This window comes from Pelecanus crispus, chromosome 14 (genome assembly GCF_030463565.1).
Source record: "Pelecanus crispus isolate bPelCri1 chromosome 14, bPelCri1.pri, whole genome shotgun sequence".
Taxonomy (NCBI): domain Eukaryota; kingdom Metazoa; phylum Chordata; class Aves; order Pelecaniformes; family Pelecanidae; genus Pelecanus; species Pelecanus crispus.
This window is the reverse complement of record NC_134656.1, coordinates 17,689,079-17,712,631: the sequence shown is the minus strand read 5'-3', so window position 1 is coordinate 17,712,631 and position 23,553 is coordinate 17,689,079. Positions and strand designations below refer to the sequence as shown.

Here is a 23,553-nt window from a genome sequence, read left to right as displayed (position 1 = left end):
AAACAAAAAACCCCCAAGAAAGGCTGCTTGCTAGCAGAGTGCAACAGTAGTACACACTGAATGGGTGTTCTCTTCGGGAGCTCTGTGGAAGAGAGGTTATTTCTTAACACGGTAAACGAAGCCATGCAAAAGGTGGGATAAAGGGAGCAGAAGAAGGAAAAAAAAATAAAGGATGAGAAGGAAGAACAGAACTGAGGAGGAGGAAGAACACAGCATGGCAAGTGCTCAAGGCTTCATGTTTTTCTTGTCCTCTTCTTGTAAACAAGCTAATAATTCCAATTAGATAGAACAAATAAAAAGACTGAAGTTCCAAGTCGAGGGGCTGGAGTTTCCAGGAGTCTGTTCAGTCCATTCAGCAACACCACAGCCAGTGAGAAAACGAGGGGTATTTTTTTCTTTTTTTGTTTTTTTTAAAATCTTCATTACTTAAAGCTGAGAGAAAAAAGCCAACTCAGGAGCCCTTTTCAAGGATGGCTCATTGTCTCTAGACTGAATAAATCACACTAGTTTAGAGAGAACCTTTTTTTTTTTCCTTTTTAATGACTTATAAAAACCACACGGTTCCTTCCTCTGCCCCTTTGCTCAAAGGCGGGTCTGTGCCTCAGGTACGTAGATCTCGATGCTATCTGCGCTCTCCGTGGCCGAGTTCTGCCGGACAGAGGCAGCCCGCTTGGCTGCCATAAGACGCTTGCGAGCTTCCTGGCGCTGCTTGTCTGAATCGGAGGCTTTGTCCCGGTTCAGTTGGGATTTGGACTTGGCTGGCTTCTTTGGCACTGGAGGGGGTGGTTTCTTCTCTTCCTTTAGGGAGACAGTAAGGAAAAACCCAAACATAAAATAAAAATGCATATACAGAAGCTCGCTCTCTGATATGGTGGGGACTCTTATGGTGTGAGGGACCAAGCAATGAGATTGACTGTCAGGTGAAAGAAGCAGGAGCAGTTCTTGAGCAAGACGCTGAAAATCAGCTTCCCCAATTTCTAGAAGTGTGCCATTTTGCATTTCACAGTACAGAGGCCTTCTGTGACGTGGACTGGAGCCTGCAGACTATGTCTGGCCCAGCTATAGGTCAGAGCACAGCACAGGCACCATGAAGACTGAGAACATCTGGAACTGCAAAATTTTAATAAGCCACCCTGCCCAGAGCTGTAGCCCTCCTTCCTACCCTTATGTCTAGTCAGAAAGCCTGGCCCAGGGACACAGCCTGTGCTGCATTTTCAAAAGGTTCCAGTAGGTGTGTTTTATACTACTCAGACACAAATAATAGTTAAAACCTATTCATGTAGTGCTTGTAACACTAGAGGCCTCTGTATCACTGCTTTAAGCATACACCACTCATCGCTCTGCTCTCCACCGTAACACTTTTTCCCCTTGCACAAAATTGTTTCCACTATTACTCAAGAGTCTTGGTGCATTGCAAAGCTGTGAGATTACACTGCGCAAGTGCAGTGTGGTAAAACAGACCTCAGGTGCCCGAAATATCTGCGAGGTGCTCTGGCCGCTCTCAACTGCCCCACACTCACCTTTCTCTCCGGTGTCTCTGCCAATTGCCAGCTATTAGCTTTCAGGTGGTACAGCTCATCAAACTTCATGCTGATGTCTTCAATGGACAACTGCAGGAGATCCCAAAACCCAGCTAGGTCCTGAGCTGTGGGTCTGGGATTGGCATTAGGGTTCTAGAAGGGAAAGCATAAAACAACCAAAACACACCACCTTTCAGAAAGAATATACCCTCCTGACAAGCAGAGCGCTCTGCACAGCTTACGCATTCACCCCTTCTAAGTCTACCTGCCTGGCAACTGAAACGTCAAGAACCCATAGGAGACACCAGCCCCAAATATGCAGAGACACAGTGCCATCATTTACAGTCAAAACTATTTCTGCAAAGATCAGGAAGAAGAGATCCTGACTGTATTTCTCCTATAGAGGCTTGAAGAAGAATCCTGAAAAAGACCCTCTCTGTGGCAGAAAGCAATAGCTCCATTCTCCCCACAGCTTCCCCAGCTAGTGCTAATCCCACAGCAGTAACCTCCAACGGAAGGTCCCCAGCATGTGATTCAGAGCTAACACTGGTTTCTTACACAGATACCCTGACTTCAGGGTGGGTGATAATGGAAATGGACACAACACGAAGCCAATACAGCTTTCATGAGCAAAATTACTTTGCTACATTCCCCGCAAAACAATCTGAAAGTATCAGTATTTCTTGGGCTACGCTGAAAAATTTTAAGTAGCTTAATTTTCTTCCAAGAACAGAATCTTCCCAGTTCCAAGACATCTGAACTGCCATCATAGGCCTGGATTGTCTCAGGAAAGCACGGGATCAGGTCTGAGCAACTCGGCACAAAGCGTCAAAGTGAGACCTCAACACAAAGCTCTGCTGAAAGCCTGGCAGCTAGTGGTGTTGCTGCTAATCTCTCAGCCGTGATCAGCCAGAGATCAGCAAGCAGATGCTCAGCATTTCTCCTCCTCCCCAAGTTTCCCTAAGTTTTTTTTTTTTTTTCTTCCCCAAGTACAGAGGTGAATTCCCCTTGGGAAGTTTGCAAAATCCATACCATGATAAAGCTTGAGGGAGAAACCAAAACAGATTCCCACCCACCACCCCATTAGCCCTGTTCAGCTCTCGGCAAGGGCAAACCCTTGTATTACATTTGAATAGATCTGATTCAAACAGTGCTTTGTGACCAGTAAGGGACAATCCTGTTGGGACAGTTTTACCATCCACATAATCTACATGCAAAGCAAGCAGGTTTGGAGAAGAACAGTAGACTTTTCAAACATTCCCCCCTACGTGGCAAAACCTCAGTGGTTCACCTCAAAAAGCCCTTTAGAAGTAACAAGAAAGAGGTAGTTTCCAGGACACACAGCAGCATGGCTGCTTGACAATTCAGGCCCACAGAGAGACTCAGTGTATTCGGCATGCCCTGATCAGCAGTTCAAGAAAATTCCCCCGTGCTCACGTAAGCACCAGAAGGAATTGCAACACTCAGCCCAAGAACTGCCTATTCAGAAGAGAGGTTGAGGCGATGGGCCTCCCACTGCTCAGCTGCTGTTTTAAATCAGCATTCACCCCTCACGGCACAGCGGTCAGGCTGTAGGCTACAGCTGCGTTGGCTTTGCTTTTACAGTGACAGTAGTCTGTCAATACCCGATCATGTTCCCGCAGTGCTGCTGAAACAGATACATCCCCCTCCCAAAACCCCCCCCCGAGAAATCCATCCAGACTCACCAAGTTTTGTTCACAGAGGCCGTGGAATTGCTGGAACTTCTGTGACATTAGTAACTGTGCACTGCCCACTGCACTCAGGACTTTTCCTAAGACTATGGGGGGGAGAAAAAGAGAAAGACCTCAGTTGAACAGACTATTAAATGCAGCAATGAACTCAAGTGTTTCTGGAGCAAAGAAACACTCTTGATTTGCTAAAAAAGGAGCTTCAGAGACCCCCAAGGAAGTAATTGCTCTCAGGGAAAGAAGGCTTATCAAAACTATAATCTATGTCTGTCTTTGCCATCTATTACTGCTCCTTCTAGAGCAGGTCAGAAGCAGGCCAGGGTGAGAACGTTACATCAAACTCTGCAGAGAGCACCTTAAACTGCCTTCAGCCCATCAGACAAGCATCCAGCACAATCTCAGCGAGCGGATCTGCTGGCACCTGCTTGCAGATCGCAGCCTGCTCTTCCACTCACGCAGGAGGTAAGGCGGCAAGGGGTAGGAGAACTGTCTCCAACCTCCATTTACCAGAAGGGATTAAAACGCTGGCAGGCTAGGGCTTTTAGTACCCAGGACTTTGTGCTGCTCTTAGTGGGTTTTCCAAGAAGCTTCTAGGTATGGCAACATTCCTCTGCTCACTAATGGAAAAATGCTGTATGGGCTTTTGCCTTCCAAAGGCAGGGCTGAGACACCCACCGTGCGCGTAGACTGCACCATGAGCAGGATGAACCGATTCCCCTTCTCCTCCCTGGTGTGCTGCTGCACCTACTGAACCAGTTCCGAGCATTTATAGATCTTGGTGGGACAAGCGTACGCTGGGCTCTCTCTGTGCCCAAGCTCTCGGTTACAGAATCTACTGGGAGATTGCTCTCAGAGGTCACAGATATAATGCCACGCCAGCCTTGGTGTCTTTTCGTGCCAGAGCACTCTTGCCACAGGCAAAACAAGGGCATCCCCTGAGGCAGGGAGAGCCCTGGCACTGCCTGTCCAGCTTGGCAGCCAGTGCAGCATCTTACTGCAATAGGATTAGAGATTAGCTCCCCGAGCCCTAGCAGTGACAGCGAGCTATAACTGAGTCTCACCATTATTTCACCTTTCTCAGGTATCAAAACCAATAAAAATCAACCAGACTCAAAACAAAGGTCCTGCCCTCTGCAGCCTAGTCACCCACTTCTGTCACTCTGTATGCACCACAGGCATGACCTTCACTGCAAGCAGCACGGGTTTTGCCAACTCATTTGAAAATAATGAAACAAGCCCAACTGGGACTAAATGCAATAAAATCAAGTGGCCTTGTGCATGTGCTTTTGGTGTATTTAGTACAAATCCAGTGAAGCCTTCCCATATGAAGAAACCTCCTCTTTGCTGTGAAGACAAGTCCACCGATTCAACAGATCAAACAAGCTCAGAAGTCACATTCATTCTGCCCCGCTGCCAAGTACACTTTCACCTGCCTGCTTGAGTACAATGGGTTAGGCAGGGAGAAAGATCCCACAGCCTCCCTGAAAGCAATCCATTTCAGCTTTTAGCACTTTTGAATGGTCAGAAGCTGCACTATCCCCTCAAAGTCTTCTATGCTGTATCAGTATTATTTCTTACCCCATCTGCTAGAAGTTACCTTATCCTTTCCAAAGAAACAATGTTCCTTGTCCCATACTCACCTCCATGTTCCACCCTTACTCTGTGGGCTATCAGCAATTTAACTGCAGAAAGCTGATCCAATACTCAGTTACAACTCTTTCGCAAGGGAGGAGCTGCTGGGCCGCTCCAGTCTAGCATCCAGAGGCTGACAACACCTACCTTCTTCAGAGAGATTGTTCTCTTTGGTCTCCTGGTCCATCTGGCGGCACCAGCCTTCTAACCGCTCTGTTTCTGCCTGCAGCAGCTTCAGAAACCAGTACCCATCCCGCCGGCAGGCTCCTGGCTGCGTGGGTTCTGATGGCGAGGTGGAGGATGTCTCAAGCCAGGGGTCAGGAGGAGGGAGGGAGGAAGGCTCCAGGGCTGGGTCATTGTTATCTCCATAGGAGAGGTTTCTCTTAATCTGTGAGGGCTTGGCTGGTTGCCTGGTAGTGGCATCAACACCAACGGAGTTGTTGTGTTGGGGGCACTCAGCGAGGCTTCTCTCAGACGATTTACAGCTAGAGTTATTAAGTTCCTGTGTGTCAGAGTCTGTGTCCTGTTTGGAGGACATGCTGCGAGAGTGGCTGTTTCTAAAGAGATCAAAAGCAAACACTAAATAGCAGAACTCAACCTGGCTGGCCTCACACACTGGCAGTGAAATGCATTTGTTCATTATGCCTGCAGCTGAGCCTCACCCTGCCCGCCCTGCCCCTCCTCACACACAAACACACACCACACATTCAGACAGACAAAATTATAAGGTTGCCTGCTTACTGCAATAGGCCGTTCAGACGAGAGGACTGACGCACATCTATAATTACATCTTGTACTTTTTTTTTTTAATTTCAAACTCCCATTGACTTGGCTGCTTACAGAACAAGTGCTTTTTTGCAGCGGGTGTGTGCTGTGGAGGAAGAGCTCTCCATGGGCCCCCAATCAACACCACTCATATTGGAACAAAGAAGGGGAAAAGGTCTAAGCGAAAGTGGGGGAAGCGCAATTTAAAAGAAAGGAAACTACAAAAGCTTGCGTCTTTCACTTACCGCCACTCGTCCTCTACCTGTACCCCGATGGACTGGAATTTGGTGGCTGGTGGAGGAGGCTCCTCTTTTGCCACTGGCTGAAGGCAGTCAACCTTATTAAACAAGAAAAATACAGACAAAAACAGACACAAGAACTTGCTGCTGGAATTCACATTAGTAGACCAGGAGTGCTGCACACACACACAGCACGCTGACACCACACGCCAACCGGAGGGTTGTCTTAGGAGAGGCACAAGGCTACGGCTCGGGTCTGCCTCTGCTTGAGCATCAGGACCGCATCCTGCCGGGCTGCTGCCAGGTATCTGCTGCAGGAGCACTTGGCTCTGCCACCCACCGCTGTTAGCACGGCTCTGGCACGCTGCGGAAGGGCTGTGTCCCCCTGAGGGAGCAGCTGCATGTGTGGCATCCGACAGGGGCAAAGGCCAAGAGATTCAAGACAGGGCAGCGATCTGATTAAGACTGACAAAGCCCAGCTTCCTCTCTCCCAGGGACTGACACCCTCCATAGCTCTGGGTAAGAGGGTTAGAAGGTTTTAGGAAGGAAATCCAGGCCGTGGGGCAGGTGGCTTGGGAACCAGCTCAGAAAAGGGAGAGGAAGGCAGTCAGCCTCTCCAATGTACGTTATCTTGCCTTGCTGCCCTTTCAGCATGTGTTTTGCCCCGCCAGCCCTGCAGAAAAGCCTTCATATCACGCGTACCTAACTGGCCAGCTAGCCTTACTGTAAAGCCAGTGCAGAACTTATTCAGCACACACACACGTGGTGGCTCAAAGCCCAGATCCTGCATTTGGGCTTGCCCAAGCGCTCAAGTTCCTATCTGCAGGTAATAGCCTGCAGCACTGAACCAGCACTTCAGGACAGAACGAGTGCTCGCAGCAGCCAGCCATCCGTAACTGGGAAATCTGTCCACAAAAAGAGTTGCAGATGAATTAACGTCTGCTGAATAAAGCATGGATTTACGCTACTCAATGAGTCGTCATTTGACTGTATAATCAACAGCTCATTTCCATCGATTTCCACAGAGTTAAATGCTTCCGGCAAGAGAAGCAGCAACCTGCTGGGAACAGTGGACAGCAAGGAATTGCTCCCTCCTGCCTGCAGCCCTGGGACCATTTTGCACTGCAGCAGCCCATACTACTACTACATGGATGTCAAGTAGAAGGGCCCACCTCTCCGAAGAAAGTTGTCCCTAGACCCGTGGTGGACAAGGAGCAGATTGATGTTAAGTAATACATAGTACAGAGCACAGGCATACTAGCAGCAAAAGGCCTCTTCAGAGGGACTCACCCGGTTAACACAGTCCCACTGCCCTATGAAACATTTTACTTTTGTACTAAAAAAAGAACTTAGCCCTTTCTGGTCTGTTACGGGAAGCTTCTGCTGTATTTCACCCCCGGGAACACAGGAAGTTAATTTGACAAGGCAGTTAGTTTCTCTTGGTACTCTAAGTAGTTCAGATGCACACCTGGTCACACAAAATGCACACGCTAAATGGATGGGTTAAGGACATTCCTTAGGACAAAGGAGAACAAACTATATCATACTTGTATTCCTATAGACGACAGCTTTCTTTTGGGGATATTCTCGACTTTAGGCTCTTCGCTAGTCAGAGTCCCTTTGTCACTTTTCAAAGTTGCATTTTTCTGGGGTAACTCTGGAGTCTCTCTTGCTGGAGTCACGACGCTTCCCCTTGTCACACTGGGTGTTCTGGTGCTGTCCAAGCTGTCCGAAGAATTGCTGAGTCCCGACTGGCTGGTCACCTCGCTCTTGTGGTCCTGGCTGTCCAGGTAGGTGTCCTGCGCCGATTCAGTGCTGCTCTGCACAGTGACAGAGATGAACGGCTTTGATGTGGTCCGAGGTGGGACAGGAGGTGGAGTCTTTTTATATGCCACTAGGCATGATGAACCTGCAGTAATGGAGGTGGGAAGAACGGAGAATGCAAAAGACAGATTGGGGGGAGAGAGAAAGATACAGTAAAAGAGAAAGAAAAAGCAGGTCAGTCACAACATCCAAGAGGAGCCTCCAAGTAGAAGCTGGAGGCAGAAATGCAGAAACAGCCTACAGCCAACAGCTCACACCGGGTAACCCAAACCAAAGCATAAGGGGAAGCAGAAGGCAGAGGCAGAGCTAGCTTGCAAAAGAAGTCAAAAGGAATACCATGCCATGTGAAAGGCTGGAAATGGAGAAGAGGTATAGAAAAGCCTCCCAAGAATGCTACAGGGTTTGGCAGGTGTAAGCCTCCACGTTGGGGAAATTTTCTTTGGCTAAACCCTATGTTTTAGTGTCCTAGTACAGCCAAGTGTCTCAGCTCTTTGTCCCATCAGTTGACAAGTTTCAGTGTCTGGACCAGGGTGGTGTTTTTTCCTATAAAAATGGAAAGAAGCCATAGAGTTTGTTAGATGCTGATGGTAGGAACAAACATTTGTGAAGTACCTTAAAAACCTAGCCGCTACGCATTAGAGGAAAATACATCATCTGGATGCAACAGCCCAAGAGTGGCGAGGCTGCTGCTGCTCCATGTCCCCAGATCCAACCGGTAGCGAGGCTGAAGATGAGTTCCCAGCAGGCACACGTATCCACTACATGTACGTGTCTATACGTGGCTGACCACACAGATCACAGAGGAGCTGTGAACCTCTGGTTCTACCCTCATGAACACAGATAGCAGCAACGGCCTCATCTGCTCCTGTCTCGGGCTTGACAGGATGAAAGTCCATTCGTGAAAAATAGACGTACAAGGTGGATCCTGCAGCAGCTGCACTTAGGCACTCAGAACTGCACCCAGTTCCTGGCCCCTGGACGTACAAGCCCCCAAGGCCAAAGTCCTACTCCAGCTGCTGTCCAGACAGGACAGACTGTGCTGGGCAGGGCAGGGCATGGCCAGACAAGCGCACCTACCTACACACACCTGACCCCTTTTATCCCCTTACCCCTGTATTCCCCACTCTTGTTCCTCCCCAAGTCACCAAAACCCCTTTCTTGTCCCACCTTTGGTTCCTCCCCTAAACATCCCATTAAGTCCTGTGCAATCCCAAACCGCTCTTCCCATGCACCCAATAATGTGTCCCAGCCCTTGGCAGCAACCTCCTCAGTCCAAAATGTGATCTGGAGAGCTGCTCCCCATGGCTCGTGGTGATGGCTGTCATGCCTGGACACCGGGGCTGAGGCTCTGCTGGGACAACCCCAGGAGGGGCCTGGACGGGGTGTTCAGCGCTCAGGGGTCCTTGGCTTGGGGTCCCACCTACCACTGTGTGCCCCTGCTTGTCCCCGCTCTGGGCTTGTGCAGATGGGCCTGTGACGGGCTGATGGCCTCGGGGATGGACCTGGGAGTAGCCAAAAGCACGTGTATGCCCAAAGATGCCAGGAGGCACTGTAACAGCGCTACTGCTACAGGAGAGCCAAGGAGCCTACAATGGGGTTGCCAACCAAGCTGCCTTTCAGTGTCAATCTGGACAGGAGCTCAGGGAGGCACAAAACCCACACCAGTCCCCCCAGCACACCAAGGCCAGCACAAATTGAGCGGTGTCCTGATGGCCGCAAGAGTGGGACCTATCCCGACTGCTCACCCTTACGCAGCCTTGTGACACGTGGCCCGCACGGCTGCAAGAGGGACTTGCAGTAGGGAACCACATAGTTGAAAAATAACCGGGACAGGCTACTATGCCTGCGGACTGGGTTATTTTTCAGCCTGATCAGCCCCAGCGCTGGCACATGCTGTGTAAACCACTTAGAGCATCCTGAGCCCACAGCTGCCGTGTCTCCAGCCAGGACAGGAACTTATTATGCACTTTAAAACCCACCTACAATAATTTCCTAAAAGGTCAGATGCCTAAGTGCTTCAACTTGTGAAGTTTACATGCCAAAACACAGCTACACACACCCTTTAGCCAATACTTATTTGGTCAGGTAAGTAGCATGCAACTGCACTGCAAGTTCATCGCTGACAGATGACTAAAAGGGCACTGGCATTCACTTCCGACCCGGCAGTCCCACTTCATCACCTTTCGCACGCAGGGTGGGAGCCCCTACACCCAGGACAGCAGCAGGACCTGCTGCAGATGCTCGAGCAGCACCAGCTCAGCAGTGTTTAGCATCTCCAAGCCAGTCAAGCTCACCACCGGGATGCCTCTTTCAGAGGCACCGGATTAGGTGGCACCACTCATGCAAGCACAGGTTGAACTGCACCCCAGAGCTGACCTTTGCCCACAGGTGTTGCTTTACAGGACCTGGTTCACTGTGCAAATGTACAAACTGCCAGCACAGCAGGAGACATGGAGGTGGTAAAGCAAGAGTCACCGCACAATCGCTCCCTCTCTTTCCCCATGTTCTCTGCTGGACATCCCCCAAAGCCTCCTTAGGTGTACTGTAGATCTGAGCAAGTTAAAACTTGCCTTGTTACCAATGTTTACCTGCTCCGCCCTTACAGCAGAGATCTTGACTACACCTCCCCGGCACAGAGCACAGCATGCTATACAGGTAAAGCATTCCTCACGTGAGCACAGCTACAAGAGCTTTGCCCCATCACAGCAAACTCCCCCAGCTGTGCAGCGGAACAGTCTCTGTTGGATCTGCCTTGGATCTGCCACCAAGACCTGCTCGTGCAGGACACCACCGCTGAGGACGGAGGAAAGAGTTCAACCCTAGACATGCACTAGAGAATGCGAGAGCGGCCCACGTCTTTGGCTGCTCAGGCACTCGTCGCTGCCCTCCGGAGCGAAGCCGCACAGACACACGCTGCCAGAGCCCTGCCAGCCGCAGAAGGAAGCCACCGAGCACCCCACGGATGGGGACTGCCCACGCAGTCACGCTGCCAGGGCTGTCTGACGGGAGAGCACCATCTTAAACAGCTACAGCAATTTCTAGGCTAAGTCTTAGGCCCGGTCTTGTACAGCCCATCCCAACAGAGCAGTGTAGGAGCAGCCTGGAGAGAGCGATCGCAGAAGTACCCCTTGATAAGCTCTGGCTACACCACCAAAGCACACGCTGCCTTGCGTTACTGTACCGGGGGCTACGACAGCTGTTACCTAGGACAAGCAAGAGCCACCCAAATGGGCAGAGGAGAAAGCCTGTCCGTATGGCCCTCCAATTAAACGCCTTGTCTCCCCACTCCACATGGCCTCCGTTCTTCCCCAGGGAGGGTGCCCAGCCCCAGCGCGCCGGCTGCCCGGGGTCCCCTGCCACCTACCTACGAGCTTAGAGCTGAAGGATGGGAGGGGTGTGGTGGTTCTGCTGGCGTGTTTACCAGGAGCACAGCTCAAGTTTCCCAGCTGCTGTTTACACCCACAGGGCTGTAATGTAATTGGGGAAATTAAATCAATGGCTATCTGATATCGAGCACCAAAGGCAGGCAAAACAAGCAAGGGCAGCACACCAGCACAGAACGGCAGCAGAGTTTCCTGGGGAAGACCAGTGGTGTTGAGGGTCAGTAAGCTAGATCCAGAAAGCTAGATCCAAATTCATCCTTCCACCGACCAACAGACAGTACAAACACTGCTTGTGCCACTCTATATACAGGGGGAAACTGCAGCATCCCCTTGTCTTGTTCCTGGGGATCCCTTCATGCCATCCGGCTCAGCTGAAGAGCATCACAGATTTTGCTAGAAGGGAATCACATAATACCAACAAAAAAATGCCCCTGTTAATGTACATGTGGTCAAGGGGTAGACTATGTGAGCTATAAAAACAGGTTTATGGCTCTAAGAAACATTGCAACTGAAAGAAACACAAAAAGATCAGGAGCCTTAAAGAACTGCAGATACTTTGATTAGTGCAATTGCAAATTAACCCCACTGAAGCCCTCTGCAACCATAAAACAGGGACTTTTGACTGTGTAAACCCAGAAACCACACCGTACCTGAACTGGATTTCAAAAGCAAGTCAGAGTAAGCCCATCTAGAACAGTCTGCCCTTCTCCCTCAATACAACTCTGAACTAAGTTAGAGCATTTCTTGCATCTGTGGGAAGATACAAGATACTGAGGAAGCCAAAAGCATCCTGGTATTTCTGTAGGAGAGAGACATTACTGGATGAACTGAGCAGGCAGCATGCCCTCATGGCTTGGAGGTCAATCCCACCAGTCAGGAGTGTTCCAGGTCCTGACTTACCCCCTCCAAAGGGCTACAGCTCAACAGGGTATGAATCTGCTCTTGAGTTGCTACAGGTCATAGCCTATTATGTTTTAAAATCAGCTTGTGCTGTAATGTGGAACTACAATCCATGTGGGCACTGGAGCAGGTACACATTCTGCAGCACCATCAACTAAGTTTGCTAGTGAACATCAGCCACACTCCAAAAAGGTGCGAAAGAACAAGAAAACTTGGAAGTTTTGCTTAAGCTTCCAGCTTTGCAGCACTAGACTCTTCCTGCTCACAGGATCTTCTCAGGCTTATTTAAGCAAGCTGCTAGAATTCACAACTGCGCTGTGGATGATTGATTTTTGGAGGGGAGGGCTGTCTGTTTATAGTCTTCCTTGCGTAATTATTTTTAGAAAGCAGCATGTTTCCAAATTAGTATCTTCCACATGACATTACCTGCTGCTCTCAGGCGCTTGGGCAATACCCACTGATGTGGCTGCAGGCAGAAGAGCTGTGTTTTCAGAGCCTTAGCCTGGAGAGCCCTCCTGACGCCCAAGCCAGTTGGGCATGCTGCAATCCTCTCCCTCGCCATCCAGAGGGCCAGGCGTTTGCTTCTTGAAAGACTAAACGTAAGAGTCATAAAAGAATATTAAATCCAGCACTGCCTTAAGATGCCCCTGCTCAAACACCACCAGCCTGTCCTTTACCTGCTCAGTACCTGGCAGCACCGCCAAGATCATAGCCAAGGTATTTGGTTTTAAACATCATAATTGCCCTCAAGTGTGTGTCTAGCATGAAGTGCCCAGTTATTTTGCTGCTATTGCTGATTCCATACAGCCTGCTGATATTTCTAATCATTCCAGTGACTTCAAGAGCCTATTCAAGCCATCCTCATTTTTGTTAAATTACCTCAAAGGCTCCAAACCACAGACCATTGTGAAGGCAAGTTAGACTGCCCTCAAACATATTAGCAGGGCTCAGACTGCTATCGCTGTCCTGCTCCATGCATCCCCCCTTTCTCCATGGGAAGATCTGAAGAAATGACCTCATCCTCGTGCATAAAGCAACATGCTCTGAAATAATGTCTCCTACAAGACAAGCTCATTTGTCTTTTAAATGAAACAACCCAATAATCTTGCAGCAAATGAGAACCACCATCAGTTGCATTATCCCCTCGGAGATTTTGGCCCCACATCTTTGGGCCTGTGTTTGCCACAGGGTCTCACTGATGGAAAGAGTTGCATTTAGAGGCAGTTTTCAATAGCAAGGGAACTGGAACGGCCACATTCCAAGCAGCTTGACCTCTGATTTTCATCAGCTCACAGAACACTTCAAGGTTGAAGCTATAATGAACTGCAAGATGTTTTATTTGTAGAGAGTCCAAGTAAAAACGATCCCCAGTTACAATCGCTACTGAAGACAATACAGATCTTTGACTTTATGGTTCACAGCAATCACTTCAGACTTTATTTTTCTGCTAAAACAAAATGTTTCTAGCCTTTACAGCCATGGCCACAGCACACAGGCCTCCTCGAATCTGTAGTTGGCCTGTATAGAAGCTGTTTGAGTATTCTGCAGATTGAAGGTCAAGATACCTGCATCAGTTATAGGCACAGATGAGAAACCTACCCAAATTTTCTTAGACAACAGGAAAATATTTGGGGGAATCCATGTGAAGATGCCATCTCTTGCTCTGAACGAATGACTGTCTTTAGAGCACTGGAGAAATTTTAAAAGAAGTCTTACACTGGTTAAACAAAACCACACTCCTGGAAAGCGAAGTTGAGCAACTGCATTCATTTAAAGAGACTGTTTATGGAAATGCTATAAATACCTACTCTCTCAGTCTTTTCCCTTTGTAAATCTTAGTAGTACTGATCTTTGAAAAAAGAAAAAAATCTCACCTTGATACTACACAGAGGAAAACAGGCACCTGACAGGGAAATATGTTGTGACCACGACTAAGCTGGGAGTCAGGGATGGGCTGTGGACTCTCCGGCCACAGTTCCCGCTCCACCAAGCTGCAGTCTAAACCCCCAATAGCAAGCAGCTCACCCACCTTACAGTCTGAGCTGTGCACTGCCTCCACGGAGCCTGAACATGCCCAGAGACCTACACAGGGACCAGCCCAGCAAAGCCCTTCTGAAGCTCTCAGATAGTCAAGAGGAACGTTGTTAGCACCTCACCAGCTCCTCAGAGCCCTCTCAGCTTTGCTTACTCTATCTGCTGTTTCCTTATAATCGCAGAGCTGATGCACAAGCCAGACTAATGCCTGTAAGTCAGCCAAGAGAGCATGCTGCAGGCGCTCCTTCCAAGCAGCAGCACCAGGAGAAAAGCACCGGCACCTCTGCGTTACAGCCTTGCTTAAACCCAGCCACACAAGAGCCTGGCTCCTGCCCCAGACATCCAGATCACCGAGTATTCCTGAAGGTCGGTGGAGAAACTCAAGCTTACATTCCCCTTGTTATTGCCCAACTCATCCTCAGCTTTTGGCCCTGGCACAGCTCAGGAGGTAGAGCAGCAAACCCCACAGCCTGCTCGGGCACGGCTGGAGGGACAGCTGGGACAAGGGGACCACTGCCACGCTGCTGCCTGCCGGCTGTTGCTTTTCCCACCACACAACCAGCTGACGACAGATGCTTGTTGCCAGGATGGACAACAAGGCCTTGGGCTCTCCGCCCCCATCCCTTTCCACAGGCAATGGGGCACCCCCCCACACCAGCTCCCTGCACTCCCAGCCAGAAGCCAGAGCACCACAGCAACGTCAGGGAGCACACCAAAGAGGCCACACTGAGGGAAGGTGGGCCTGCAGCAGAGACCAAGGAGAGATGAGGGGCAGCAGGCTCATCTTTCTCTCTGAAGCAGCTTGGGGTCATACCGTGAAACCCCACCAAGCTGCAGCTGTTCCTACCAGCAGCTACAGAAGATGACCAGACCTCACTTGGAGTTGCACCCAAGTCACTTTTCCTGACCCAAACAGCTATGGGAAGTGGCTATTTCCACTTGAACAGCATCAATTCACCTGTGAGATAAGCACATAGAGGGGAGATGCCCTAAGGAGCATCCCACACTGTTCCTCCCACACTGGCTTCCTCTGGGAGCACCCACCATCCCACCCACATATGCTTGACCCATACTCCAGCTCCCTGTCGGTACAGCCTGTACCAGGTTTGTAGACCTGGCATTTCATTGCAGAAAAAACAGAAAAGAAATAAATTCTTACCTTTAAGAGAAACATCTGCTTCCCTAAAGTCCCACCACAATCCAGCCAGCAAAGCTAACACAGCTGCCTCCTCCTTAACCACCGAGCAGCAAGTGCTTCCATGTTCCAAAGTGCTACAGTATTAAACAGACCTGTGCAAATAAGTCTTGGCTTCCCAGCCGGGAAACCACTTGCAAGTGCTGGCCAGGCAAGCACAGAGCTGTTAAAGATTGGTCACCCGTTGCTGCTGTTCAGGTTCAGTACGCACCTTGGTCACAGCACTCTTGCAGACCTCTAAGGCTATGCTGGCAGGATAGTATTTATCACCTAGGCATTCATCTGCTACCTGTTATTAAGAAACAAGGGACTGCCCTGCACTTGCTTGACCACTGCCAAGTACAGCAAGTTCCTGCATATTATTGAAACAAAAGAACTGGACATACCTGCAGGAAAAGGACCTCAAACTCAAGGGAGCATCTCTCAAATGTTACAGTCAAAAAGCCCCCCCAACGCAAAATCAGAAGCAAAGGCCTCTCCATGACTATCAGCTGTGTGTTTTTAGACTAACAGTACAGCTTTCATCCAGAAATACACCACAAAATACTCTGTACAACCATTTGTGTTCTCTGGTCACCCATGGCTAAGATGCCTTCAGGGTGAACTGCGGCATTCATTACCAGCATTGAGCAGCTACGCTGGGTGGACCAGGGGCTGCACGGGGCAGGCAAGAGGGCAAGGGTGGCAGTCCTCTGCCACTCGGGACAGCACGAGATGTAGCAGCCACTTCGGATTAGAGACCTAGTCCCTATACTTTTGGGGAGAGCAGAAACATTTAACCAGTGAAGGAAAGGCTAAGAGGGTTGTGATCTCTTTACATGAGGGACTTGGGATTTTTCAATGTACCAGAAGTCTGAGCTTCTTGGAGACGCTCCGATTTGGAATTCGTAGCAAGGTTTGAGCAGAGAAACTATAAAAAGCACTTATACACTGAAAGCTATTACACTGGGAAGGCAAGGCAGCTTGCCTTTTTTTTAAAAAAAGCTACTTGTGGAAGGTCACAAATTTAAAAGAGGGATGAAGCATCCGATGACACCACCCAAGAATGCTGTGGTTTAGAAATACGGTTTCTTGCACTGCTGGCCTTCTGACCGATTTGATCATCCCCCCCTTTCAGCGCAGACCACTACAGCAGAGCTAGCCTCACAGTAAGGGCACAACAGGCACTACAGAGAACGCCAGCCACAGACACTCCCAAACCCATCTGCAGCAGCTGTTACTGGGGCTTCTATTTCTATTAGAAGAGACACTGTAATTTCTCCCTACCCTCTCCAAAGCAGTTTTCAGCACAGGTTTTAAAGCAAGTTGGAGCAGCGATAGGCAACTCCACCCTGCTCCACAGACACACATCCAGCAAGCTGTCCGTCTGTCCTGCGGAACTCGGGCAGGTCTCCAATCCAGCTAGCACAGGGCAATAGCTTAAGGCAGCATTCCCCTCCTCTCCCCACCCAAGATGTTAATTCCTTAACAAGAACCAAAATCCCAGAAAACAACTCGTCCTGCCTCAAGAAAGGCAGGAGAAGAGAAAAGCCATGAGCACGGTCGCAGGAGAAGCAGAAGTACAGCTCTGGCAGGGTGGGGGTGCCCGATCCCCCACCTCTCGCCGGCAGCTCGCTGCCCGCGCCGTGGTGGCACGCACATTTTCCCACAAATGGGATTAAATGAAGGGAACGGTCCAGCAGTTCAGTATGCCTCTGCTCTGTACTGGGGGTCAGCGTGTGCTCATCCCCCCTCATCACCCTCGCTAACGAGGGCCAATGCTTAATGAGCTTAATACATCAAGAGATGCGAAGCAGCGCAGCTAAAGGGAACCCAAGCCCACAGAGCCCTGGGATCTCTGCTCATCATCCACGCTCCTGCAGTCTCCAGCAAGACCGGGCTCAGAGGCCAGGGCCCTGCTCCAGGAATTCAAGCATCGCAGCAGAGTCGCCAGCGTGCTGCAGCACACTCTGGGCTACCAGCATGCGTCCTGCCAGCTCGTCTTACACAGGTCGGGCAGCAACGGGGACACCAAGAGATTCCTTCTGCCACGGGATCTTGCCTTGGCCCCAGCAGACCCTGTTGACACGGCTACACCAGGGCTGCAGAGCCACCACACCAGCCAAATCTGCTTCCGTGAGCCTACGCAGGCAAGCCTGAAGACAGAGCTGCCTCCTCCTCACGGCCACGTGCATCCATTCCCCAGCCAAATCCCCGGCCACGCAGCCCAGCACAGTGAGCAGAGCAGGCAGCAGCGGCGGTCAGAGAAGTGCCAGCATAATCCTAGCCCCACGGCAGGTTTTTACAAGTGCGGAGAACTCTCACTGACAGGAGTCCAGCTTGGCTTTAAAGCCACACTCAGATATGCCATTGCTTCCTTTTTGCCTTTGTCCAGAGGATGCAGAAATAGCAGGCGAGCAAACCCAAGCGGGGGTATCAACTGTGCCAAGGAGCCCCCGTGCCAGGCTGACTGCAGACCCGGCAGGACTCGCTGCATCACCCAGCAGCCTGCTTACTGCCTGGCTGCCCAGAACAGCTCCCCCCGAGCCCCCCCATTGCCTTGGGATCCTTTCATTCACATGGCACCACGCTGGCTCTCACCCAGGCACCAGCCATGGTGGGCACGGGGGGAGGAAGCGAGTCCCTGGCTGCAGCAGAGCGAGGAGCCTGAAGCCTGTCCGTGCGCACAGCCGCCACGTCCGTGCACACCGCTGCAGTCATGGGGAACCTATGCTGCTGCTTTTCCTGCCCCTGGAGCAGGCAGGGAAGCCCTACCGATACCCTGCCTACACACCCGGGCACAGGGCAGCTCCTCTCCAGAGGGTCGCCAGGACAGGGCTGAGCTCTGAACCATCCATGCTGCAGAGGATTTTAGAAAGCCGACATTTCTGTCAGACCCTGCCATCGAGACAGGCCACACGGACTCCCCTGCAGCCAGTCCCACGTCTCCCATCTGATAACAGAAAGTGAGGTGGGCAGACGGGAGCGCACGGCATCTCGCAGAGCCCGCCCAGGGCACAGCCTCTCCCTCCAGCACAGCCGGGCAGAGCGGGTCTGTAGCTCAGCACACCACTGCTCGCAGGGCTCCAGCAGATGGGAGGACCACTTCAGTATACACAGACCACAGCTGAGCAACCACGTATCAGCCAAAAGTCAGTGAGATAAGCTGCTCTGAAAAGTGCTGCCACAACAGGAAAGCAGCAGCCCTTTCTGCTAATGCTGCTGCACAGAAGCATCATCCACTTCATCCTGCCGATCCAGAGCTGTGCCTGCAGCAGTCTCACCCAGGTGTGGCAAATAAAGCTCACCTGGCAGCAGTGGCAGTCCCAGCACAAGGGATCATCTACTGGACTTTGACCATGCAGTGGTTGTCAGTGCAGCAGCACAAACGTGCAGCGCTCAGGGTCCTCTAACACCATCAGCCAGGAGATGAGAGACACAAGACTGATCTGCTAGCAGAACAGGAGAGAGAAAAAGCAACTGAAGACATCTAGAGATCTGCATTCCAGAGTATTTCTTCAGGTATAGCACTTACTGCAGGCCCCATTCCTCCTTGCTTTTAAATACACACTGTGGCAGTCTTGAAATAATGATTCCTTCACTGAGGGGCTGGGGAGTCTGCTGCTGCTCACTGCACACTGAAGCTTTTTGTCCAGGCCAGTTCTGGCTCTGCAGCCCTGAGTGTCTGTATTAGAAAGGCCTTGGGAAGAGCAAGAACTGCGCAGGACATCCAAGAGCACGGGTAACATGCAGAGAGGCAGGGAAGGGCACGCTGGTCTGAACTGGCTGCCACGGTATTACTGTCACACAGTAGTGACCAGTCTGTGCCCCTCTCCCTGTTTAATGCCACTCTTTCTGCAAGTTTTGCTTAGGATTATGGCCTCACACATGTGAATTTAGGGCATAAATATGAACCAGACACGAATTAGCCAGTGCTGTCTCCCCTCTCCCTTCCCCACCCGGCAATGTTAACCTGCTGCTGCTCTGCAAAGTGGCAAACTGCACGGACCAGGGTTAGGTGTTTAGAGCAGACACCAATATAAGGAATCACTGAGAATCCTCCATTTATCCACTACTATAGCCACTTCTAAGTGCACTGAGGGTATTAGCATTAATCTTCAAAGTGTTTAGGAAAGCTAGTTTAATTAGCCAGGTCTTATTAGTTTTTCTCCAAGCTAGCAGTTTCTAGAATATCCTGCAGAACTAAGTTCCACCAGCTAATTATGCGCTGCATGAAAAATCCTTTCCATTTGCCATCACTTCACTTTATGCAACGCCACATCACTCAGAGGATGGCATATGTAGATGCTTTTAACTCGCTTCTCTGCCACTGTAGAAGTCCAGGGAATCTTAACACACCTCCTCAAAGTTGCACCCAGTCAAAAAACATATGGCTAGAAACCATGCAGCACTGCTTGGTAAACCAAGTCTGTTCTTGTCTATGTCAAAGCTCAACAACTCAAACTGACTATTTTAGGATATGCTGACCGCTAAAGCACAAAATCAAGTCATTCCCAAGCATTTGTTCACATGTCAAAGGAGACACATTGCAAGCTTTCAATGTACAGGCAATAAGCTGCATCTTGAGCACAAAATAAGTGCAACCATCCAACTGCTTGCCCTCTTGGCAAGGGGAGTTCATCCATCCAGCGTGGTACAAACAGCACAGTTACTCTGCAGTACTTCCTCACACACCTCCCTTTCAGCTCAGTGACCACCCTCTAAGCCCACCAGTAACCCAGCTCACTTTCTGTCCAGGACATTTTTACAGTTGCAGGAACACCAAGAGCTCCAGTATAGCAGAATCACACCTAAAGGTTTTGCAAAAACTGCACGGTTGCTGAGACAATATTGGCATGGTCCTGCCAACAGTCGTGGAAGCAGTGTGGATGGTTACCATTATTTTAAGTGCACCATTTAAACACTGTTCACAGAAGAGCTGGCCAAGAGGGTGCTGAAATCACTGATGGCAGCCAGCAACTTGTCAGCGCAGACTGTGATAACACGAACAGGGCTGCACTGGTGTCAGCAACAGCCGAGCTCCCCCTCGTATAAATGGGGCTCCTAGGGATTGCTTCATCCCCAAGAACAGAAGCAGCCAGCCACTCTCTAGCCTACCTAGAGGATCTAGAAATGGCCACCATTGCTGCTGAAAAACCTCAAGGCAAGAGAAGAATTAATTTCTTCATCGCTTTGTTCAGCATCAAGATTTTCATCACCGTTTTCAGTTACTATATCCCAAATTTTACCTGATCCAGACAGGGAATTGCTGGCATCTGCTACTCTCACTTGCTCACAGGACGAGATTCCAGCTGTTTTAGGCAAGGGCAAGCATTCAGCAATGCCACCAGGAGCAGCAGAGTTGGTTTTGCCAGAACATTATGAAAAACCATCCCCACACCCAACACCCAGATGACTAGAAATTCTTTGTAAGCTAAAAACAAACCACACCCTGTACCCACAGGGCCAGAGAAAGCACATGTGTCAGCAGATGGGACGACAATGCAACACAGCCTCCGTGCAAGGGAGATGGGAAAGGCATCGGGCTGAACATACATCCCTGCGCTTACCCAGCCTCTGAAAAAATCCAACCCTTAGTCAAGACTGTCTTTCCACTTAGACATTTGCTGTCAGGCAGCCAGCACCCAAGATTTACATCTTCAAAGCTACAATCATCAAGAGGTTTTAATAGTTAGAGTCAATTGAAGCTATTTCCTCCCTTAAGTATGTACAAACCAAGATGTGGCAACCCTATGCTAATACTGAAGAATCAAAGTCAAAATTGCTGGGAAACCTCTGTTTGCTGAGGACAAGCTTTGCATGTTAGAGAAAACTATTCCATATTCTAATTCACAGTTTAACATGGCATTGGTTATAAGATTAAAAAATATCACATGAACAAACACAGAAAAGGCCGTAGCAGGCAGCTCCCTCTCCATTAGCATTAAATTTGACAGCGGTTAGCTGTTGCACCAACCAGAACAGGCAACGCTGCAAGCCTCTTGACTGATCTGAAGAGGCAAGGCAAGTCCTTGGAGTCAGAGCAGACAATTAAGCAAACATTCCAGCCTACTAATCCTTTTGGGTAGGGTACAGACAGCTTTCGAAAGCACAGCTGTTACCATTGCTTGGATTTCTCAGTGCGCCCATATGAACTAACCCATGCATACGGCAAAGCCGAGCTGACTTTCTTCTTGCTCACTAGCTAGGCACAGAGAGGTGCGTAGAGAAATGTTAGCACACGTCCCCGGGGACACTGCTCACGCTGTTCTCCCAGAGGCCAAGAGTCCCCAGCTTTGATTTCTTAAGAATTTCAAATATCACTAGCACTTCCAGAACAATGGTCCCTTCTCCCATCCTCCCAAGGGAGGGGGTATCCGGAGTAAACCCAGCACTTTCTGGGATACTTTTGGGAATCAAGCAGGCCATTTGACAAAGGAGCCACTGTGCAGGCTCCAGCTCTGAAATGAAAGAGCACAACAAACCCCAAGCATGAACTGAGAGTCTTCTCCAAGCACATCTGAGGCTCTAATATCTGTGACCTAAATAGCTTCAAGCCACCAACAAGTCCTCATCTTTACAGCTCGGTTTGCTTTTACTAGAGGCTCCAAAACACCAAGTTCCTGGTTCACAGTCCTGAAAAGTCCCTGTTATCTTTCAAGTCGAGAGCCCAGACCACCACTTTTCAGCCACAAATATGGGCAGCAGGAGGTCTGGATTCATGCGTGCAGTACCTGTCACCCACACCCATGTTCATCTGGTCCTCCAGCTTGCAGAACCTGCCGTAAAGGTACTTTGAAGATCTAAGGCTATTAACTAGAAAAGGGACACAAGGGAGAGGCTAGTGAGGAGCTCTACCACATCCATTTAACAGATTCCGTTTCTAGGCAACAAAACTAAAGGCACTGTCTTAGTTATGCTGTTCTCATGACGTTTTGTCTGCCATGGCACTCTCCGGACTTACTTCTTTCCGTCCTGCTGTCTTGCATTTGGTATTTGACACAATAACCCTCCTTGGAAGGCCGGGGACTGAACAGTAAAACCCAGTCTCCAGCAGAAGTATTCAATGTCACTGGAGCATCCCCTGCCACTTCCAGGAACCTGCTCAGCTGCAGAGCAGACTATTTTCCTGCCCTGAAAGCTATGTGCCAGAAGACTTCTTCGCTTCATTTCCCACCTTGCTTATATTTATTCGTGTTTCCAAATAAGCGATCTCCTTCCTCTCCCTCCACTCCTTTCAACTTAGCAGTTGTGTAGCTCCAGCTACAAAATAAACACCATCCAAATCAAACTCAGAAATCCTAGGGTTGTTCTGCAGGATATTCCGAAAAGCTTCCTCCCAGGACTCCCCCTGTAAACCCTAAATACCAACAAGCAGATGAAGCAGAGCTTCCAGCACTGGCACTTTTGCTTTTCCTGATTTGTTGCACAGCACTAAATGGAAGAGGTTAGTCTCACAGGGTGGGAAGGAGGTAACAACCACTGATTTAGAGTGGCTTGAGGAAGGTGATGAGAGTGATCCGGAGTCAGACTGTTTTGACGTTATTCCAGCAAGGGACAGTTTACCAGAGGTGTTTTGGAAGAAACCACTCCTTGCTGAAGTGCAGCTATCTGACCTTCCTGAAAAACAGTGTTCACTCGACCTCCCAGAGCTGGATGAGCCTCCAGGAGCGGCTGCTGAAAAACACCACCCCAGCTATCCTTCAGTCCACAGAGTTGTAAGCACGTGTCACGAGCAAGCTTTCCATGGTGGCTTGTTTAGCAGCGGCGAACGGCCTTGAAAGAAGCCTATCCACGATGCTGCCTTTTCCTGTTTATCTTCAGCTTTCCCTCCTAGCACGTACACCACTTTCACAGGGCTGTCTTGGGCATCTGCACTCAGCAGGCAGCACAAAGATCAGTGGGGTTTTTAGTTTTTGATTGCAAAGCCCCTGCTCCAAACAAGCACAGAAGCCTGTTATCAGTTATAGAGTAACCTAAACAGTAACTAAAGCGGTGCCATGGAAAAAAAAAAAGACAGGATCTGCTGGACTCTTAGTCTGACGGAAAACATCAGTCCAGTACCAAAACTAATCTAACAGCTCCAGAGGGAACGGCCCTGCTTCTTGTATCAGAAGTTTACCAAGTCTAAAGTTCTGGAAAGGCAATTACAGGGCTTTTTGCTAGTCGCAATCCCACTAAACAGCTGTGCTACAAATCCTTTGGAGATCATCATCAGAGGTTTCAGCAAGCAGGTGTTGGGACTGTTGCTAACCACATCCCTACCCATCTCTTCCCTTCTCCCCCCACCTCGTGCCCAAAGTCCAAACATTCAGGCAGCTGTTGCAGCACAGAGGTAAAGACAACTCTGAAGCATACAGGCCAAGAAGTTTT

General features: G+C 49.8%; 1 protein-coding gene across 2 annotated transcripts in view; it reads right to left on the bottom strand.

The window, feature by feature from the left end:
- Positions 1–582: 582 nt before the first annotated feature.
- DLGAP4 (DLG associated protein 4) overlaps positions 583–23,553 on the bottom strand; it is a 67,702-nt gene continuing 44,731 nt past the window's right edge. For both annotated transcript variants that reach the window (XM_075720974.1, XM_075720972.1), the window contains exons 7-12: positions 7,413–7,774; positions 5,872–5,963; positions 5,009–5,418; positions 3,227–3,318; positions 1,521–1,673; positions 583–798 (exon numbers count right to left, since the gene is read on the bottom strand). In XM_075720974.1, the coding sequence (XP_075577089.1) occupies positions 583–798; positions 1,521–1,673; positions 3,227–3,318; positions 5,009–5,418; positions 5,872–5,963; positions 7,413–7,774 (1,325 nt within the window). The remainder of the gene's footprint in view (positions 799–1,520; positions 1,674–3,226; positions 3,319–5,008; positions 5,419–5,871; positions 5,964–7,412; positions 7,775–23,553) is intronic.